At 47.5% G+C, this 20,672-nt stretch overlaps 1 protein-coding gene across 1 annotated transcript; it reads left to right on the forward strand.

Annotated features, from left to right (window-relative positions):
- The first annotated feature begins 5,685 nt into the window (after positions 1–5,685).
- LOC136002788 (olfactory receptor 14J1-like) lies at positions 5,686–6,607 on the forward strand. Its single transcript, XM_065658015.1, has 2 exons — positions 5,686–6,130; positions 6,264–6,607. Exons 1-2 carry the CDS (start codon positions 5,686–5,688, stop codon positions 6,605–6,607), a joined length of 789 nt encoding a protein of 262 aa, XP_065514087.1.
- The last annotated feature ends 14,065 nt before the right edge of the window (positions 6,608–20,672 follow it).

Raw genomic sequence — 20,672 nt, forward strand, 5'->3', positions numbered from 1 at the left:
AAAGCACTGAGAACTATGCTCTTGAGACAATTTAAGTCATCTATTAATGCTTAAATAAGTAAATTTTTAAAAGCCCTTATTTCTCACCCCCCGCCCCCGTCAGTCTCACTTTAGCTGAGACAACGAAAACAAATTGTCTTGATCCTGAGTACCAGAACAATTCTGTAGGTGTTCCCAGGGAGTGTTTAAAGGGGAAAATAAATATATTTGGGAATAGCTTTAGTCAATGTTAAGTTGTTTGGGTGAGTTTCCAAAATGATGCTAATTTGATACCAATGTGCAGTAAACCAAAATCAGGAGTTGAACACACTTGTTGGACTTTCATTTATGTTTGAAGTGGGGGGTGGTTCTTCTTAGGTGTCGAGGCAACTTGTAGAAATGTTTAGAAGGAGAATTTTGCATTTTAAAACTTTAAATGCTTTGTGATATCCAGCTTGCAGTCTCTTCTTTTTAAATATGGATTTCAAGTAATTTAAATGGAATAGACCCCTAAAATAGGATTCAAATACTGATGGGGTCCCCCTAAAAAGGCTTGTCAAAAGGGTCATTTCAAAGGAAACATAACATCTTCTAATGGCATTTCGATTGGAAAGGTGTTCCACACATCGCTGAGTTCTCATTCTCCCTGTCAGGATGCTCAAGAAGAAAGATCCCCACATGAGCTGCCAGAAAATGATTCACTAAATGGTGCTGTTAGTTTAGATCATGAATCGAGAGAAAATGGACTGAAACTTGATGATTCCACTTGCCAAGTCCAACCTGTTCCATGTTCGGAGATTTTATTTTCTAAAACAAATGGATTGGTTGAAACACTGAGTTGTGTTTATTCCATCTAGAATTTCTCACCTATGATGTATTCGGTATTCAGGAGCATTGTAGTGTTCCTAATTCATGTGAAATACTGAGAAAACACACAGCACGAACTTCATCCTGACACTTTGTGCTGTTATCCACTTAGAATTTGCAGAGCTGAGCGGACATATGAGAACATGTCAACTTGAGAGAAGTTTAGCTGAGATAACACTTCCTAAATTTCACAAAGTATATTTGGGGGGTGAGTGGGTATGTAGCTCAAAGTGCTCTTGTTTGACATCTAATGGAGAAATTCTGCAAACAAACAGTAGTTTTCTACTACAGATAATATTTGTTCTGTGTGTTAACTTCTGAGTTTTAATTGTAGATGCCGATAGCTTTGTCACTGGTTCCTCAAGAAATAATCTTGGAATCTCTCCCATGCACCTAGCTGAACAGCTTGTCAGATGAAATAAGGTAAAATGAGCACACTGATTAAAACAAGGTTTCCTACAAGTTTATAATTGTTTTACTTGTCTACTAATACTCTTTAATAGAAAGATTTAAATCGGTACAGAGAATTCCACACCGTGCGTCTAGTGTTGCAAACATTTATTGTTATGATATTAAATACAGATGGATGCCTCTTGTAAAATTTTTGTTTCCTCATAGAATGTTTTTCCATTTTTTTTCCCCATTGTCTGGAATGCTTTTCCTATTCCTCTTGCCCTTTTTTCCATCCTAGGATGTGTGAATGTAACTTCCTACCATCTGCTCTTTGGGAGAGAGAGCATAAATCCACAGGTTTACTTTTTTTTTTCCTAGTTGGAGGGAGGGCAAATAAAGTGGTTTTGGCTGTTCAGATTCAGAGCAGCACGTGGGGAAGACGCAGCTGTTTGGTGTGGGTTTGGAACACGATACTTGCAGAATCGAGAAAATAACCTCACCTCTGAACATTCATCTTCCAGATGGACTTTTTCAAGAGAAAAAGGTGGTTTTGTCTTGTGTAGTGCCACTAGGCCTCAAAAACATTCATATGGAAACTGCAGAGTTGGAAGCTCTGTTTGCCTGTAGAGAATCCAGGAAGATTCGTTCCAGCTTTAGCCATGAGGTCGAGAATCTTTTGACTCCATCAGCTTCTGAAACCATTTCTAACAAAGAAGTTGTTGCTGGAAGTATTACAACAAGAGCTGATCATGCACAGCCCAATATCAACGGTCAGCACAAGGTCAGAAAAAAATCCTTGGACGCTGAAGATGAATTTGGCGCCTCTCACCATCGTCTCCTCTGCTGCAGCCACGACATGGACAGGCAATGCAGCCGGGCAGAGTGACAGCACAGGCAGCCAATCAGAGGTCACGCCTCAGGTGAGGGGCGGGCACTGAGCAGCCTGAGCACCTTGGGGCCAATCAGAACCAGCATCACCTCAGGGAATGGCGGGCCCAAGCCAGGGCAGAGTGACAGCCCAGATGGCCAATCAGAGAGAGTGTCGCTTCAGGTGAACTGCACCTGAGCAGCCTCACCAGCTGGGGGCCAATCAGAGGCCACCCTCAGGGAAGGGCAGGCCTCAAACAGGGCAGAGTGACAGCCCAGGGGACCAACCCGAGGCAGCGTCACCTCAGGGAGGCGACTGGCCACCCTCCCGCCCTGTGCTGGCAAAGGCTGATGGGAGCAGAAGGCGGCTCTGCCTTGGCCAGTCTGAGCTCCAGCATGGCACATGTGGGACTGCTCCAACCAGCCCCGGGTCCCCCTTTGTCTCTTCCACCCCTCCCCCAGCTCTACCTTCTACCCCTGCCTCCCACCCCATTTTCTAGAACCACCCCTGTCTCCATGGCAGCCACCACCTCACAGAGTCAGGATCCCTTGGCTGCGCCACTCTATGGCAGCCATGAGCCACCGGGCTTCCCGCCGCCATCGCTGCCGGCGTCTGACCGTCAGTGCCGAGGGTGTGCCGGTGAGGTGACTGGGATGACAGTGGGTGGATGAGGGCGGGTCAGGGGTGATGCTTGCTATGGGGCTGCCCACCATCACCCCACCCACATCCCCTCTCTGCAGCCCAAGCGACTCAGCCATTGCCTGAAGGATGGTGAGAGGGAGGAGGGCGTGGCTGCCATCCAGCGTCTGCCTCCTGAGATAGTGAGTAGAGTGGGGAGACGGCGGGGCTGGGGTCTCCCCTCCAAGCTGGGGCGTCCCAGGCTTGATGCTCTCCCCGCCTCCTCACAGCTCCTGCACATCATCTCATTCCTGACATTGCCCGACCTGCTCAGACAGGGCCAGACCTGCTGCTACCTCCGTGAGGTGTGCGACAGCAAGGCCACCTGGGGCCACTTGTGCCCCGCTCTGCTGCTGCCAGTGCCCAGCCCTGCAAGAGGGACGCAGTGCTTGGCTGTGAGTCCCCACTATCGCCAAGGGAGGGGAGAGGAGTGGCACTTTGTCCCCCAGCCAATGACAATGTCTCTGCTTCCCCTCTCCAGACACCAAGGGGCTGTACCTCCAGGGCCTGGGCCACTGCCAGTAGCGAGTGCTGGTGGCCTCCGTCCTGTCTCCCCCTCCTCACGGCTACTGCAAGCTGGTGCCTGCCCCGCAGCACCTCTTTCTCCTTGATTATGGCGGGACCCGCTTCATCCTTCGTGACGCAGTCTGGAGTGGGAGGACAGAAAGGAGCTCGCTTGGAGAAAAATCTTCAAAGCTGTTAACATGGTAAGTCTCTGGCTCCAGGACAATACAGAAGTTCCTGGAAAGATTTCCTAAATCTGGCACATTCCACAGCCTGTGGGATCTGTCAGGAGCCTTGCAGTTTCTCCACTGCAGCATGGAGCATGTAGTTGGAGCGTGGCTTCTCTGCTGCACCTTCAGAAGGACAGGAATCCTGCCTTCTCCCATGGATAGCTACAGATTGTGAAGATGTGTGTGCAGCCAGGGGTGCCCAGGACCATCCTTCAGAGCAGGATCTCTGCGCCCCAGGGCTGTGTGCTGGGGCAGAGACTTTGTGTCCTGTCAAGGTCAGCACTCAGCCTGCCCAGGGAGCTCCCAACAACACTGTGGGAACTCCTGGCAGAAGAAGGTCCTCCTGTTCTCAAGAGGGTGCTGCATGAATCAGGGCTGCTCAAAGATCCAGATCATGCCAGGACATTTCTGAGAGCACTTATCAAGGGGAAGGTAAAGGCAGGGATTACTGCAAAGCTAAGGATCTTTCCTGAGTCTGTGTTTTCAAATTGCCCTTCTTGTAGAATGGGAGAGGGGAAAAAAAAGAGAAGTTCTCATGCTTGAACAACTCACTGACACCATTGAGCTGTAAACTTAAGTGGCCTTCAGCCACTCCTCTGCCTACAGACAGCACCAGCATCACCTTTGCTGAACCCATCAGGGTTGTTCTGACCTGCCCTTCTCCACCTGCAAACAGGAAGATGTGCCCAGGCAGAGCCCTGCAAACAGGCAGGATCTGTAGGGCCAGGGTGAGGGCACAGAGGGTGGGATGGGGTATGCACAGAGGGTATGATCCCTTCCAGTGGAGTGCCCTCTTCTGAGCAGACCCCTCGCCTCCTCTCCCACCCAGCAAAGCCTCTGCCCTCAGGGCCGGGGGCTCCAAGGCATGAACCAGCTCCTGTGCAGCCAGAGCTCCAGTTCCCTCTGCAGAGCACTGGGGCTGAGAGCAGCTGCCTGGCAATGTTGGTGTCTGGGAGGTGGCTGCAGAGCTGGGGAAGGGTGACGCTGAGTGCCCGGCTGCCTCTGCCCTGGCCTCTCTCAGACCCACCCTCACCGCATTTTCCTTCTTTCTCCACTGCTCTGTGTCACTGTTGTTGTGATCTTGTCATTGCTGTCAGGCTCTCTGGGGATGGGAGTTTCAGCTGCAGAGTCACAGCCTGATCTTGTGGGTCCTTTCCTGCAGGTGTGTCCATGGGAACACGTGTCCCAGCTTTCCTCTGACCTGTGGGGCTGTGGGCAATGAAGTCTGTGGGGCTGTGGGCAATGAAGTCTATGGGGCTGGTGAAAGAGCTGAGTCTCCCCCAATCAAATGCCATCATTAGGACACTAAGCTATCTCCTTGAGGTTTCCTTCCAAGCTGGGAGCTTCCCTCCGTGATGCAAACCTGTCCTACAGCATCTTTGTGTTATCTGAAAGCCCCATGGAGAAACATAGAGATGAAGCGACAGAGAAAATCTTGTTGGGTTTGTGAAATGAGCTGGGTGTGTCCTGGGCCAAAAGTGGGGTGCTGAGACTTAGGAAAGGGTGAGACATGTTGTGGTCTGAGGTGGATCCCTCTGCTCTCAGCAGTGCCTAGTGGCTTTTCAGGGTAACATGGGAGTATGATCAGCCTCCATCTCAGAAAGGTACCAGCCCAGGGCAGCTGGGAGCAAGACAGAGGGACAGACCAGCTCCCCTCACTCTGCACTGACCCACAGACCATCCTCTTGCTTCGCAGGACTCGCTCTGCTCTCCCTGAGTGCAGCAGAAATGCTGAGGCTTTCTGACATCCAAGAAAACTCTCCAGGGTAGATGGTGGAGGAGCTGCAAAAAACCTGTGACTTTTAAAATGCCTTTAAAATTATTTTTCTTTATCACTGAGAGTACTGTAAGGCCAGTTTGTATTAGCAGTGATTTCATCAGAAAAATTTAACCCTCAGGACTGACCCCTGTCTAGGGCCAATTCTACAGAGTTTGGCTGACTTATTAAGAGACCACGGGCAGAGACCCTGGTCTTGGTTGCACACTCTGCCAGCACCAAGCAGGGCTCCAGCTACAGAGCTGAAAGAAGGTCTCATAGAAAAAGTGTGTCTGTGTGTCACAGGGGAAGGTTTGTGGGACATGGCTTTGGTTTTTGTCAGAGAAGTCTGCACTAAATTGTCACTGTCTTTTCCTCCTATGAGATCATCCCATGTCCAGAGGCAGTAAATGTCCAACAGCAGCTCCGTCACCCAGTTCCTCCTCCTGGCATTCACAGACACACGGGAGCTGCAGCTCTTGCACTTCTGGCTCTTCCTGGGCATCTACCTCGCTGCCCTCCTGGGCAATGGCCTCTTCACGATCACCATAGCCTGTGACCAGCACCTCCACACCCCCATGTACTTCTTCCTCCTCAACCTCTTCCTCCTTGATCTGGCCACCATCTCCACCATTGTTCCTAAATTCATGACCAGTTCCCTCTGGGACACCAGGGCCATTTCCTACAGAGGATGTGCTGCACAGCTCTTTCTGTTTGTCTTATTAACTTCAACAGAGTATTTTCTTCCCACCGTCATGTCCTACAACTGCTACGTTGCCATCTGCAAACCCCCGCACTACAGGACTCTCCTGGGCAGCAGAACTTGTGTCCACATGGCAGCAGCTGCCTGGGCCAGTGGGTTTCTCAGTGCTCTGCTGCGCATGGTCAATATGTTTTTACTACCACTCTGCAAAGGCAATGCTGTGGGCCAGTTCTTCTGTGAAATCCCCCAGATCCACAAGCTCTCCTGCTCACACTCCTATCTCAGCGAAGCTGGGACTATTGTGTTTATCATTTGGCTGCTTTGTTTTCATTGTGGTGTCATACGTGCAGATCTTCAGGGCTGTGCTGAGGATCCCCTCTGAGCAGGGACAGGACAAAGCCTTTTCCACGTGCCTCCCTCACCTGGCCGTGGTCTCCCTGTTTATCAGCACTGCCATTTTTGCCTACCTGAAGCTGCCCTCCTTTTTCTCACCATCCCTGGACCTGGTGGTGGCAGTTCTCTACTCAGTGGTTCCTCCAGCAGTGAACCCCCTCAACTACAGCATGAGGAAAAAGGAGCTCAAGGAAGCCCTGAGGAAACTGATGGCTGGTGCTTTTCAAAAACAATAAACTTACCATATTCTGCACATCGCTCAGTGTATAACTCATGACAGACCCAGCCTCTCTTTAGTATATTTTGTAGTATTTTTTTGTAGTTGGGGAGAGGGTTGTTTGGGTTTGCTTTTTTAAAATGTGGTATTATTGTCCACAAAAACATGGCATTATGCATCTGACTTGTAATTCATCATCTACATTTATAGTTGAGTCACAGACTGTGTAAATGAGAAGCCGTGCTCTCTTTGTATTTATACAAAATAAAGGACTCTGCAGTTAATTGTTTGTCTGAGATCCTTCCTTTGAGACCTTTGTGAAGCTGAATACAAAGATCCCAGCGCAGAAGCTCTGCCAGAGAGCACCAGCCTTGTTCTTTCCAGAGTCCTTCTCTTTCTACTTCCCCACTCTCCTTCTCAGCCCTTGTGTTGGTGTAAGGCCTGAGGGCTCCCAAGGCTTGGTCACAGTCCTGCAGTGTGATAGTCACAGAATCACAGAATCTCAGGGATTGGAAAGGACCTTGAAAGATCATCCAGTCCAATCCCCGCACTGGAGCAGGAACACCCAGATGAGGTTACACAGGAAGGTGTCCAGGCAGGTTTGAATGTCTCCAGAGAAGGAGACTCCACAACCTCCCTGGGCAGCCTGTTCCAGGCTCTGTCACCCTCACTGTGAAGAAGTTTCTTCTCATATTTAAGTGGAACCTCCTGTGTTGATAACCGTTAATGAGGTCACCCCTCAATCTCCTCCAAGCTCAAGAGCTCCAGCTCCCTCAGCCTTTCCTCATAAGGGAGATGTTCCACTCCATCATCTTTGTTACCCTGCGCTGGACTCTCTCCGGCAGTGCCATGTCCTTCTTGAACTGAGGGGCCCAGAACTGGACACAATATTCCAGATGAGGTCTCACCGGGGCAGAGTAGAGGGGAAGGAGAACCTCTTGACCTACTAACCACCCCCCCTTCTAATACGCCCCAGGATGCCATTGGCCTTCTTGGCCGCAAGGGCACAGTGCTGGCTCATGGTCATCCTGCTGTCCCCCAGCACCCCCAGGTCCCTTTCCCCTACACTGCTCTCCAACAGGTCGTTCCCCAACTTATACTGGAACCTGGGGTTGTTCCTACCCAGATGCAAGACTCTACACTTGCCCTTGTTATATTTCATTAAATTTTTCCCCGCCCAACCCTCCAGCCCGTCCAGGTCTCTGGATGGCAGCACAGCCTTCTGGCATATCAGCCACTCCTTCCAACTTGGTGTCATCAGCAAACTTGCTGACAGTCACTCTATTCCCTCATCCAAGTCACTGATGAATATATTGAATAGTACTGGTCCCAGTACTGACCCTTGAGGGACTCCACTAGATACAGGCCTCCAACTGGACTCTGCCCCATTGACCACGACTCTCTGCCTTCTTTCCTTCAGCCAGTTCATAGTCTACCTCACTATCCGATCGTCCAGTGTACACTTTCTCAGTTCAGCTGTGAGGGTGCTGTGGGAGACTGTGTCAAATGCTTTACTGAAATCAAGATAGACCACTTCCACTGCTTTACCATCATCTATCCACTTCGTTATGTCCTCATAAAAGGCTATGAGGTTGGTTAAGCATGACTTCCCCTTGGTGAAGCCATGTTGACTGCCTCTGATGACCCTCTTATCCTTGATATGCCTTGAGATGGCACCAAGGATAAGGTGTTCCATCACCTTTCCAGGAATGGAGGTGAGGCTGACCAGTCTATAGTTACCCAGGTCCTCCTTCTTGCCCCTTTTGAAGACTGGAGTGACATTTGCTTTCCTCCAGTCCTCAGGCACCTCTCCCATTTCCCACGACTTAGCAATGATGATGAAGAGTGGTCCAGCAATGCCTTCAGCCAGCTCCCTCAGCACCCACGGATGCATCCCATCTGGACCCATGGATTTATGGATGTCCAGATTGCTTAATTGCTCCCTAACCCAGTCCTTATCAACCAAGACAAACTCCTCCATTGTCCTGCCTTCCTCCAGGCCTCAGGGGTACGGGGCTCCTTGGGACAGTCTCCAGCAGAGTAGACAGAGGCAAATAAGGCATTCAGTAACTCTGCCTTCTCTGTATCTTCTGTCACCAGGGCACCCACCCCATTCATCAGTGGGCCTACATTGCCTCTAGTGTTAGTTTTATCTGCCATGTATTTGAAGAAGCTCTTTCTGTTGTCCTTGACCCCTCTTGCCAGGTTTAACTCTAAGGAGGCCTTAGCTTTCCTAGTTGCCTCCCTACATCCTTTGACAACAGCCTTATATTCTTCCCAAGTGGCCAGCCCCTCCTTCCATGATCTGTAAACTCTCCTCTTTCACTTGAGCTTGCCCAGCAGTTCCTTGTTTAACCAAGCAGGTCTCCTGGCTCTCTTCCTTGACTTCCTACGTGTTGGGATGCTCTGACCTTGAGTCAACTTCCTCACCCTGATCTGGTGGCCTGTAATAGACATCCACAAAAGTATCACCCCTGCCAGTCTGCCCCTTAATTCTCACCCACAGACTCTCAATTCACTCCTCATTCGCCCCTGGACAGTACTCAATACATTGTAGTTGCTCTCTCACGTAAAGAGCAACTCCACCACCTCGCCTTGCTGGCCTGTCTTTCCTGAAAAGGACATAGCCATCCATGACCACATTGCAGTCATGTGAGCTGGCCCACCATGTCTCTGTAATTGCCACCAGATCATAATCTCCTGACCAAAAACAGGTTTCTAACTCCTCCTGTTTATTCCCCATGCTGTATGCATTGGTGTACAGGCATTTCAGAGAGTGAGCTGAACACACTGATTTCACCCTAGGGGGATGGGAGGCCTCCTGGTCTTCATCAATTCTAGAGTGCTGCCCTGCTGACACAAGCCCAGCTACAACCCCATCCCCCTTCGAATCTAGTTTCAAGCTCTCCAAATGAGCCCTGCTAATTCCTGTCCCAGCATCCTTTTGCCCCTGCAAGAAAAACCTTTCCCACGTATCACTGTCCAGACTGGTGTCTTATAAAACCAGCCATTATCAAAGAACCCAAAGCCCTGCCTGTAGCACCAGTTTTGTAGCAAATCATTTATGGACGGAATTCTTCTATTCCATCCCACATCGGCACCTGGAAACGGAAGGAGGGAAGAGAAAATAAATTGCACCCCAGACTCTTTCACCATTCGTCCCAAGGCCTTGAAATCTTTCTTCATTCCCCTCAGACTAGAGGATGCACCTTCCTCCCCACCTGTCTAAAAGATCAGTAGTGGGTAGTAGTCCGTTGCATGCACCAGGTTGGGAAGTGCCCTGGTAATATACCTATCAGGATCTGACAGAGCCTGACAGAGTCCGACAGAGTCTGACAGGGCTCAACAAATCCAGGCAGGGCTTGACAGAGCCCAACTAAGCCCGACAGGGCTTGATATAGCCTGACACAGACTGACAGAGCCTGAAAAGGCACAAAAAAGCCCGACAGAACCCTACAAAGCCCAACAGGGCCTGACAAATCCCAACAAGGCCCGACAGGGACTGACAGAGCCCGACAGGGCTTGACAAAGCCTGATAGAGCCCGGCAGAACCCGACTGAGTCTGACAGAGCACTACAAAACCCGACAGAGCCTGAAAAGGCACAAAAAAGCCTGACAGAACCCAACAAAGCCCAACAGGGCCTGGAAAAGCCTGACAGGGCCAGTCAAAGCCCGACAAAGCCAAACAGAGCCCAGCAAAGCCCAACAGAGCCCAAAAGGGCCCAACAGAGCCTGACCGGGCTTGACAAATCATCACAGATCCTGACAGAGTGCGACGGGGCTCAACAAAGCCCGACAGGACCTGACAGAGCCCAACAAAGCCCGACAGGGACCGACAGAGCCTGACATGGACCAACAGAGCCTGACAGAGCTCAGCAGAACCTGACCAAGTCCGACAGAGCCCTACAAAACCCGACAGAGCCCAAAAAGGCACAAAAAAGCCCGACAGAACCCAACAAAGCCCAACAGGGCCTGAAAAAGCCTGACAGGGCCAGTCAAAACCCGACAAAGCCGGACAGAGCCCAACAAAGACTGACAGAGCCTGAAAGAGCTCAAGTGGGTCCAACGGAGCCCGACAAATTCTGACAGGGCTCGACAAAGCCCGACTGGGTCCGACAGAGCCCAACAAATTCTAACAGGGCTAGAAAAAGTCCAACAGAGCCCAAAAGAGTCCCACAGGGCCTGACAGAGAGCGACAGAACCTGATAGGACTCAACAAAGCCTGACAGGGCTCAACAAAGTCTGGAAGGGCTCAACAGAGCCTGACAAAGCCCAACAGGGCATGATAAAGCACAACACAACCTGACAGAGCCCAAAAAGGCACAACAAAGCCCTACAGAACCTGACACGGCTTGACAAAGCCTGACAGGGCCTGACAAAGACCGACAGGGCCTGACAGAGCCCAACAGATGCTGATGAAGCCAAACAGGGCTTGGCAAAGCCTGACAGAGCTCGACAGAGCCTGACAAGCCCCAGTGGAGCCCGACAGAGCCCAAAAGATCCTGACAGAGACTGACAAGTCCAACAGAGCTCGTCAGAGCTTAACAGGGCTTGATAAAGCCCAACAGAGCCCAACAGAGCTCGATAGGGTTTGACAGAGCCTGAAAAAGCCTGACAGAGCCACACAAAAAAAAAAAAAAAGCCACAGAGCCGCACAAAGCCTGACAGAGCCCGACAGAGTTCGACAAAGCCCGACAGAGTCCAACAGGGCTTGACAAATCTTACAGAGCTTGACAGAACCTGACAGGGCCCGACAGAGCTTGACAGGGCCTGACAAAGCCTGACAGGGCTTGATAAAGCCAGACAAAGCCCAACAGAGCCTGACAAGGCCCCACAGAGCCCGACAGAGCCTGATAGTGCCCGACAGATCCCGGCAGACCCCAACAGGGTCCGAACGGCCCTCAATAAAGTCTGACAGGGCTCAATGGAGCCCAACAGGGCCCATCAAAGCCTGAAAAAGCCCGACAGGGCTGGACAAATCCTGACAGAGCCCGACAGGGACCAACAAATTCTGACAGGGCTTGATAAAGCCCAAAAAGGCAAGACAAAGCCCGATAGAGCCCAACAAAGCCCGATAGGGGCCGACAGAGACTAACAGGGCCTGACAGAGCCCATCAAAGCTGGACAAAGTTCGACAGAGCCTGACAGGGACAGACAAAGCCCCACAAAACCTGACAGAGACTGGCAGGGCTTGACAGTGACCGACAGAGCCTGATGAAGTCTGACAGAGCCCAACACAGCTCGACAGAGCTTGACAGGGCTTGACAAAGCCCAACAGAGCCTGACAGGGACCGACAGGGCTCAACAAAGCCTAACAGAGCTCGATAGAGCCCAACAAAGCCCGATAGGGCCTGAAAGAGACTTACAGGGCCTGACTGTGGGGGACTACGGTGGGTCCATGGATTCCCTGACGGAGGGCATGGGAACAGGGATCAGCCTTGAAGATATTAAGCCTACCCATAAGATGGGAATAAAGGAGTATCCAGAGATATTAAGGTGTAGCCGTGAGAGAGAAGGGATGTACCTGTGAGAGAGAAGGTAGTAGAAGAGTAACATTGATGACAGCAAAATTAGCCAATGAGATGTTACTGCTGTAACTTGTAACCAATAGTGAAGAGACACATGAATTGGTAAAACTGTATAAAAATGCACTTGTGGCAATAAATGGCATCTACTACTTGCATCCTGGAAGAACTTGGTCTATGTTGTTTGTCCATCTCAACTGCGACATATGGTGACCTCGACGTGATCCTGCATGAAGAAGGATCCCACATGAAGAAGAGACAGCGGTGAAGCTGTGACAGCCGATGAGGAGCTGGGGAGACGGAGCCCAGTACAGCTGATAGAGCAGCAGCAGGGAGCTGCCAAAGATCCGGATCCTTGAAAAGACACCGCGCCAAGAGTAGGTGAGCTACCGGGAACATGGGAGGGAACTTATTTAAAGAAGAAGGTATTATATTATCTACATGGAAATTGCTTCTGAAGAAGCAGGGTATTAGCCTTCTGGAATTGACTTTATGAAGGACGTTACTATAGAGCAAAGCACTATCCAAAGATCCAAAGAAACAACTGAACTGTTAACGACATGGCACTTGTTGCTAGAGACTTTGAGAGGATTAAAAGAGCAACGGGAACAGGCAGAGACAGCAGAGGGGGCTGGCTTTCCTGGGCTAGATTTGGAAGAAGAAATAACAAAAAACCCAAACAAACAAACAAAACCCCAAAAAACAAAACAAAAATGAAAATATGCACTGTTCTGAACCCCCTGTTACTAATGATTCTCCAGCACCATTTAAGCCCATGTTATCTGATCACTTGGATGAGGATGAGGGTCTGCAGCATTTTCTTGAAAAGTTAATAGGAAAAGAAAAGGAGTATGTGTACATGTTGCCCCGAGATCAGATAAAAACCATGAAAGACTCAAGCAAAATTAGACCTATGCAATGTAACAGCTATAGGTCATTTAGGACAGAACAATGGGGATTCGTTGAAAGGGCTGGGTATCCCTCAACTCTTGGAAGAGACACTAATTGGCACACCACAATTACAGGGGTGATTAGTTTCTGAAATCCTGAAGCAGTCAGCAGACCTTGCATATGAAGCTATGATAAAGGTGCCTTGAAACCCACAAAGCAGCCAAATCATTTACGACTATTAATCAGGGTCCCAATGAGAATTACATGCAGTTTATTGACCGTCTTCAAGAGGCCATCAATAAGCAGGTTGAAAACTTAGAAGCTAAGGAAGCACTCATGTTGAAATTAGCAGTAGAGAATGCTAATGTTTACTGTCAATGTGTTATCTGTGAGTTTTACAGTACATACTATGTGCTTCTGTGTATTGCCTCTCTGAAAATCAAGCAGCTTGTCAGGATGTGAGTTAATTGTTTTAGTGGTTGTTGTTACAGTTGGTTTTTTTGTGGTATTGATTGTGTAATTGCGCCGTAAAACCTTCTCACCACTTTTCCCACTCGTGCTGCAAGCAGCCCTGTGCTTCCTGCCCTCCCTCCCTCTTCTCATGTTTTTTTACTTACGAGATGGGGTTGGAAATGACTGTTTTCAGTCGTGTTCCTAAGAAATTGGTATTGGGAGGTGTTTTAGAACATAGGAAAGCACTTGGTATGACGAAAGAGGATCTTGTGAAATATTGAAATCAGTGGTGGCTGCTCTATAAGTTAAATGATTGGGAAAACTGGCCAGAGAATAGAAACTTTTAGTATTTTTAAGTATAACACAGCAATCATAGATGTCTTCCTTGTTAGCCTGTTTTCTTTGTGGGTATTTGTTTAAGCATGTTGCAGTTTTAGTAGGTCTTTGTCTGTTGTGTGGTATGGTGAGTTCGCAGACTGTTAAATAATGAGAATCCATGGACTCAAAATGTGTATTTTGTGATAATACAGAAGATCACGAGTAATTTAGTTCTTTACTGCATGAATGTGATGATAAAATTTTGTGTGTAATAGCTGTTACTTTTCTTTCTAGCATGCTAGCTTTATTCCAACATCCAGACTTGCACAACTCTGAGATAGGCTGTGTCTCATCTTGGTGTACTAAATTTGGCTCTTTTGTATGCACACCAGGTAAAGAATCCTGGGTTTGGGATAACAGTTGTAGCATGCCAGATGAGACACTAATAAAAGCCTTGCCCAGTCCAGCTTGCTAGAGCAGCAGGCAGGCAGGTGCCGAATGGGCTCCAGCGCGCACTGACCTGTTTTGTCAGGGAGACCCAGCGGCACCTCTACCTGGCTTAGCAGTAAGCAGTTCAAAGGTGCAATGCAAAAATTGAGATATTGTCTTGAATAAGTGTAATTGTGATCCATCTGCATATTTGAACTTGATATTCGGTTTTCATATCCGAGCTCAGTATTTTAGTTTGCATATATATATATTTGGTACCAAAATAATTTTGTTTAGGGAGATAATTACAAAATGGGAACCGGTTCCACTACTAAAATATCACTTCGCTCCCCCTTAGGATGCATCCTTACACATTAGAGTAACTTTTGGGGAAATATTCTGATAAAAGAAAACTTGAAATGATATTGTACTTGAATGTGGCTTGAATGTGGCTTGAATGTGGAATTCTGGGTTTTAGTGCTGTATTGAAATTGATGTTGTTCTGCAGAACTTTGGAAAAAATGGGATGAAGTACAGTACTGTAAGTTAATTTGCTCTTATTGTTATCTAATAATTTTGAGACCAGAAATGAATTTAAATTGTTAAACTCTGGCATTGTAAAAAACAAACAAACGAACAAACAAACAAACCAAACCCAACCTAAATGCTATGATGTGAACTTGTTATTGTATGAGGTTGTATTTAAAAGTTGCTAGAATATGAACTGATTTGGATCTAGGAAAACAGAATAATGGATTGATGTTTAATATGCTGGTTTTTGACATCTGTAAATTGTAAAAGGTAAATGGAGCTAAGGAATGTAGCTATTGATTAACTAATTGGAATTGCATTTAAAGTGTATTATGTTTGGAATGAAATGGGAAAACAAAAAAGCAAAATATCCCAGGCCTGTGCTGTACAGCTTGAACATAAATTTCAGGCCTGTGTCAAGCTGCAAGATAAATTCAGCTCATTGTAACCCAGCAGTCCGGCAACTCCTCCTTAGCACCAGCGATTACACCACCTGCGTGGCCTTGGTTATATCTGAACTGCAGCAAGAAGAGAAAGGGAAAAAAAAAAAAAGGAAAAACCTGGTTGCCCGCTGCTAAGCGGAGAAAGGGGCGTTTTATTCCCCCCGTCTTTTTTTTTTTTTTTTTTTCCTGGAGTGTTGTCATCCACCCTTGTTGTGGCACTGCGTTGCTTCTCGGCTCTGAATCAGGGGTTGTCAGCGCTGTTTCTTTTTGCTTCCGTCTTGTTTCTTAGGTTCTGGCCCATCTGGGGAAAGAGCTCATCATTTTACCTCCTTGCTGAAGTCAGTCTTTTCACGCTGGTCAGCTTTGGGGGGTCAGAGTGTTGGGTGCTTCTCTGGGTCAGATTGGTACTAATTTGGGTGTGGAGTGGAACCAAGCTGGTTTGATGTGGAGTTTGGACTAATTTGTTTTCATGCTGGGCTAGAGATCTTACCATCTCAGATGGGGGTGAGAGGGAGGTTTTATTCCACTCTCCCCCCCAGCAATGTTACTGCTAGAGAACTGTAACACTGCATGAAGGAGTCTGAGGGTGAAATTTAAATGCATCACCAGTGGATCCATAGTTCTAATGAAGCTGGGAAATTAAACCAAAAAGTTTTTTTTAATGGACTTATTCTGTGGTAACTAGTTGTAAGAGACTTCTTAGTGAATTCACCGTGCTAGGTTTTGAGATTACGGGAAAGAAAGAAAGGCCATTTTTTGAAACGAATGGAATGCCAAATTTGGAACAAAGTTTTAATAACTGAATTCTCGTATTTGCCAGAAAGCCCTGTACCTCTCTTAGGTCAAGATTTGTTAAGTAAATTGTAAGCTCAAATAACGTTTTCTGAGAATTCTGTTCAGTTGCATGTCCTACAAGAAGCTGCTTGAATGGTACAGATCTGCTTGCTGCAAGTGAGAAATCTCCAAGGAAATTTCAAATGCTGTATTTCCATGAGTATTGGCAGCTGAAGTATTGGTAAAGCTGACACTACATTGATAGAACTGAAACAGGACTTCAATCTGGTAAGGAAAAACAGTATCCAATAAATATGACAGCCAAAATGGAGTTAGAGACTTTGATGAATAAATTTATGACAATCTTATAGGCTGACTGCATTCAATTGGATTTGCAGATTTGTCTATTTAAAGCTACAACATAGAAACAACCTGTGGCTATTGTGGGACAGTATGACGAGAATGCTAACAGACTGATATACTGATTGGTACTTTGATCAAAAAATGCAGGCAATGAATTTAAGTCGTAATAGGCCATGATCCTTTTGTCATATATGTACCATTTGTGAAATCTAATTTTGATTTTTTTTATTTGCATTCTATGTCCTTGTAAATTGCACTAGATGATTTTCTTAACAGTACAGCTTTTGGCATGCCTAAATGTAAATTGCTGCAGAACCTGCAAGTCTTTCACATCAGGTCACAGACTATACTTGTGTTTGGTCTGATCCCATATGCTTGCACAGTTTTTGTTGATGGTTCAGGGAAGTCTCATAAAGCTGTAGTGGTTTGGCATAACAATTGGCATAATTCTGTAAAAAGTTATTGAAGGTTCAACCCAATTAGTAGAACTTGGCGCAGCTTTACATTACTTAGAGCTTTTTAAGGAGGAACCTCTAAATTTGATTTGTGATTCTGAGTACGTAGTCAAGGTCCAACACACGCATCTGATTCTGAAATTTTTTTTAAAAAACAAAAAGGGGGAGAAGTAGGGGAAACACCACAAAACCGATTGTCAAAAGCATTGTATGTAATGAATCACTTATATCTAAGTGATGCAGGCCAAATTCCCCCTGTGATGAAACATTTTGCAAGTATGACCCAAAAACATGCTAAATCAGAAAGAACCTACATTAGTTATGGTCAAATCACTAGTTAATGGTTAATGGGAAGGGCCACATCAATTGATAACCTGGGGGAGAGGCTATACTTGTGTCTTTACAGATCAAAGGCTGCAATGGTTGCCGGCGCGAAATGTGAAACCTGTGTTATCTTCCTGATGATGATTGCTGCAGATGCTGCGTTTTGGATGCCTGCACAAAGACTAACATGTGGATTACTTTAGCCAACATGACTAGCCAGGACTCCATATGCCCAGCTATGGCATCTCCAGAAAACCCGTTCCACACATGCTTGGTTGGCATCCCCCTTGATGGCTACAGCAGCATCACACGATTGTTTCAAAATAGTTGTTGGTGCAAAGGCATTGCAACAAACTGTAATAATACCAACATGGCACTTTGGATTATTTGTCTCCTGGAAGCAGATATTGAACCACAGGAAGTGGAATTGCTGGGATCTATGCCCAGGGATGCTTGTATCCAGCTGCTTTGTGAACAGTGTCAGAACAATATACAAGAGCATGAATGGATAAAAATGCAAAATGTTCATGCTACCCTTGGCGACTATAGAAATGAAACTCGATCGTGTAACGCTTCGCAGAAGAATCTAAGGGGTGCCGTTGATAATGTGGGACAGCGACCCTGAAAACTCCTGTATGGTGTATTCTTGATCTGCGGAGATAGAGCCTGGCCAGCAATTCCTTCTGATGCTGTTGGAGGACTGTGTAGTTTGGGGCGATTAACTCTCTTAACGCCCAATGTATCTATAACAATAGATCACAGAAGAGTAAGACGGGAAAAACGCTTTTTGCATATATATGAGTCAAAATGTGATGATAGTGTAGATTTTTGGGGAGCAGGATCAAGAGTTTTAGGATCTTTTGTACCTGGTGTTGGCACAGCTAAAGCTTTAAATACTCTAGAAAAATTAGGATGCTGGCTAGCTAAGCAAACTAATAGAACTTCTAAGGCTTTAAGTGGGCTTTTGTTAGATATAGATTCTGTAAGACATGCTGCACTGCAGAATAGAGCCGCAATAGACTTTTTGTTGTTAGCTCAAGGACATGGGTCCTGAAGATTTTGATGGTATGTGCTGTATGAACTTGTCAGATCATTCTGACTCAATTCATGAAAGTATACAATTACTGAAAGAGGGAGTACAAAAGTTGCAAGTTGGTGATGGATGGGATTGGTTAAACAAATTGTTTAGTGGTTGGGGGCTTTCAGGGTGGTTGTTCTCAGTAGTGAAAATGGGACTGATTGTTTTGTTGATTGCTGTGGTTGTGTTACTAATGTTGCCACGCATGATTTCTCTGCTGCAAAGGGCCCTGCAGTGGACAATGAAGGCAATTTTTTTTAGCACAAAAACAAAAAGGGGGAATTGGGGGGGACTACGGTGGGTCCGTGGATTCCCTGACGGAGGGCATGGGAACAGGGATCAGCCTTGAAGATATTAAGGCCTACCCATAAGATGGAAGTAAAGGAGTATCCGGAGATATTAAGGTGTACCCGTGAGAGAGAAGGGATGTACCCGTGAGAAGGGAGTAGAAGAGTAACATTGATGACAGGAAAATTAGCCAATGAGATGTTACTGCTCTAACTTGTAACTGATAGTGAAGAGACACATGAATTGGTAAAACTGTATAAAATGCACTTGTGGCAATAAATGGCATCTACTACTTGCATCCTGGAAGAACTTGGTCTATGTCATTTGTCCGTCTCCACCACGACACCCGACAGAGCTTGACAAAGCCCAACAGAGCCCAAAACAGCCCAGCGGAGCCCAACAGAGCTTGACAGGGCCCTACAGAGCCAGAGTTCGACAGAGCCTGACAAGCCCCAACGGAGCCCAATGGGGAACGACAGAGCCTGACAGGGCTTGACGAATCCTTCGAAATTCCTTACCACGAGCAGCTGAAAACCTGTGGTCCTTTAATTTCTCACCCTGCAGCATCCTCAGCCTGTGAGGTGCCTCAAGGAGGAGTCAAGGAATAGAGAGAAATGCAGCAGTGCAGGAACTGGGATGGTAAGTAAACATCGGCCTCTCTAGGTTTGTGTGGGGGTTCTGCAGATCTTTTCTGTGGGTTTTCTGCAGGGAAGGGTGATCGGGAGAGGAACAGAACACTGGAGTTTTGGAGGTGCCTCTCTGCCTGTTGCTGTAAGTTGAGAGACCAGAAATAATTCTGGCCATGCTTTTGACTCTCTTGACATCTGTATTATCAGCCAGTGGGACCTTGGGGACAAAACATGACCTTTGCCTGGTGCGCGTAAGGTCCTTACACAACATGTGAGCAAGGTCAAATACAGCAGAGAACAGAGGGAAGGATAAGAGAGGATGATTTTCTTTCCCTGAGTATGTTTCTTTTGAATGCGGAAGCCGTGAGAGGTGCCCAGGAAGGCAGAAAAGATTCCCCCTGAGCTAAACAGGGTCTGGCACACAGCTCAGTGATGTTTCTCAGCCTGTGAGTTAATTTGGGTCATCCCAGCTCAGAGCTGAGTACCCTCAGCCTCCACCATGCAAGACCTTCTAGTGAGCAACCCTCTGGCAGGGAAGGTGTAAATAGGCACAGACAGATAAACCTCACCTGGGAGGCCTGGAGGGGCCTATGGAATGTGGGAGATAAGGCAAACAGGGCTGTAGGAATCTGATTTGGGGTCACTAGATGGTGCTGTTGATCTTGAAACGAGAACAGACAGCTCTCAGAAGAGGAAATCTCTCTCCCAACTTGTGTCTGGAGTATCTGCCCAAAATTATGGTCGACTGATGGCATCTTACACATTTCCTGAACATCAGATCTGCACTTCAGCCTCTGATAGTGAAGGTATAGTGACAAAGGAGTACAATAAACACAGGAAAATCAAGAATTGGACAAGCACGTGCTATGCCCAACCCTGTGGCCTCAGCTCTGCCCTTCCCCGAGCCTGCAGGAACCATGGGACACAGGGGACAATATTTGGAAGAATATTTGAAAGCCTGTACTGTAGAAGTAGGTGTGAAGAGTGGCCACCAGAACAGGCTGCTTTGATGTGGAGTACCACATATTCCCTCCCATTTCCACAGGCTCGGTTGCCTGTAGGTGTTGAGCAGAGCTCACACACGTCAGCAGTGATGCAGAGCATCATTTTGGGGTCAAATTCATTTGGTTTAACAAGCAGAGAAGTACTGTGGGCTGGCAGGAGGTGCAGTAGTGCACAGCAGCAAATGATATTGCAGGGGGAGGCATTGTAGACAGGCTCATGGGGCAAGGGCATCTGGTATCATTGGAGCAGAGTAGCTGATGTCTTATGAGGAGCAGCTGAGGGACCTGGGGGTTCAGCCTGGAGAACAGGAGCTGAGGGGAGACCTTCTGATCTCTGAACTGCCTGAAAGGAGCTTGGAGCCAGGGGGGGTCGGGCTCTGCTCCCCAGGAACAAGCGCTAGGACCAGAGGAAATGGCCTCAAGTTGCGCCAGGGGAGGCTGAGGTTGGATCTGGGGAACAATTTCTTCCCCAAAGGGCTGTGGGGCATTGGGACAGGCTGCCCAGGGCAGTGGTGGAGTCACCATCCCTGGATGGGTTTTAAAGACATATAAATGAGGCTCTCAGGGACATGGTTTAGT

This window comes from Caloenas nicobarica, unplaced genomic scaffold (genome assembly GCF_036013445.1).
Source record: "Caloenas nicobarica isolate bCalNic1 unplaced genomic scaffold, bCalNic1.hap1 Scaffold_371, whole genome shotgun sequence".
Classification (NCBI taxonomy): Eukaryota; Metazoa; Chordata; class Aves; order Columbiformes; family Columbidae; genus Caloenas; species Caloenas nicobarica.

Excerpts from the sequence above, each read along its gene's own strand:
- LOC136002788 (XM_065658015.1), top strand. The coding sequence starts at position 5,686 with ATGTCCAACAGCAGCTCCGTCACCCAGTTCCTCCTCCTGGCATTCACA. Across the intron at positions 6,131-6,263 it reads GGCAGCAGCTGCCTGGGCCA|CGAAGCTGGGACTATTGTGT; the intron begins GTGGGTTTCTCA and ends CTCCTATCTCAG.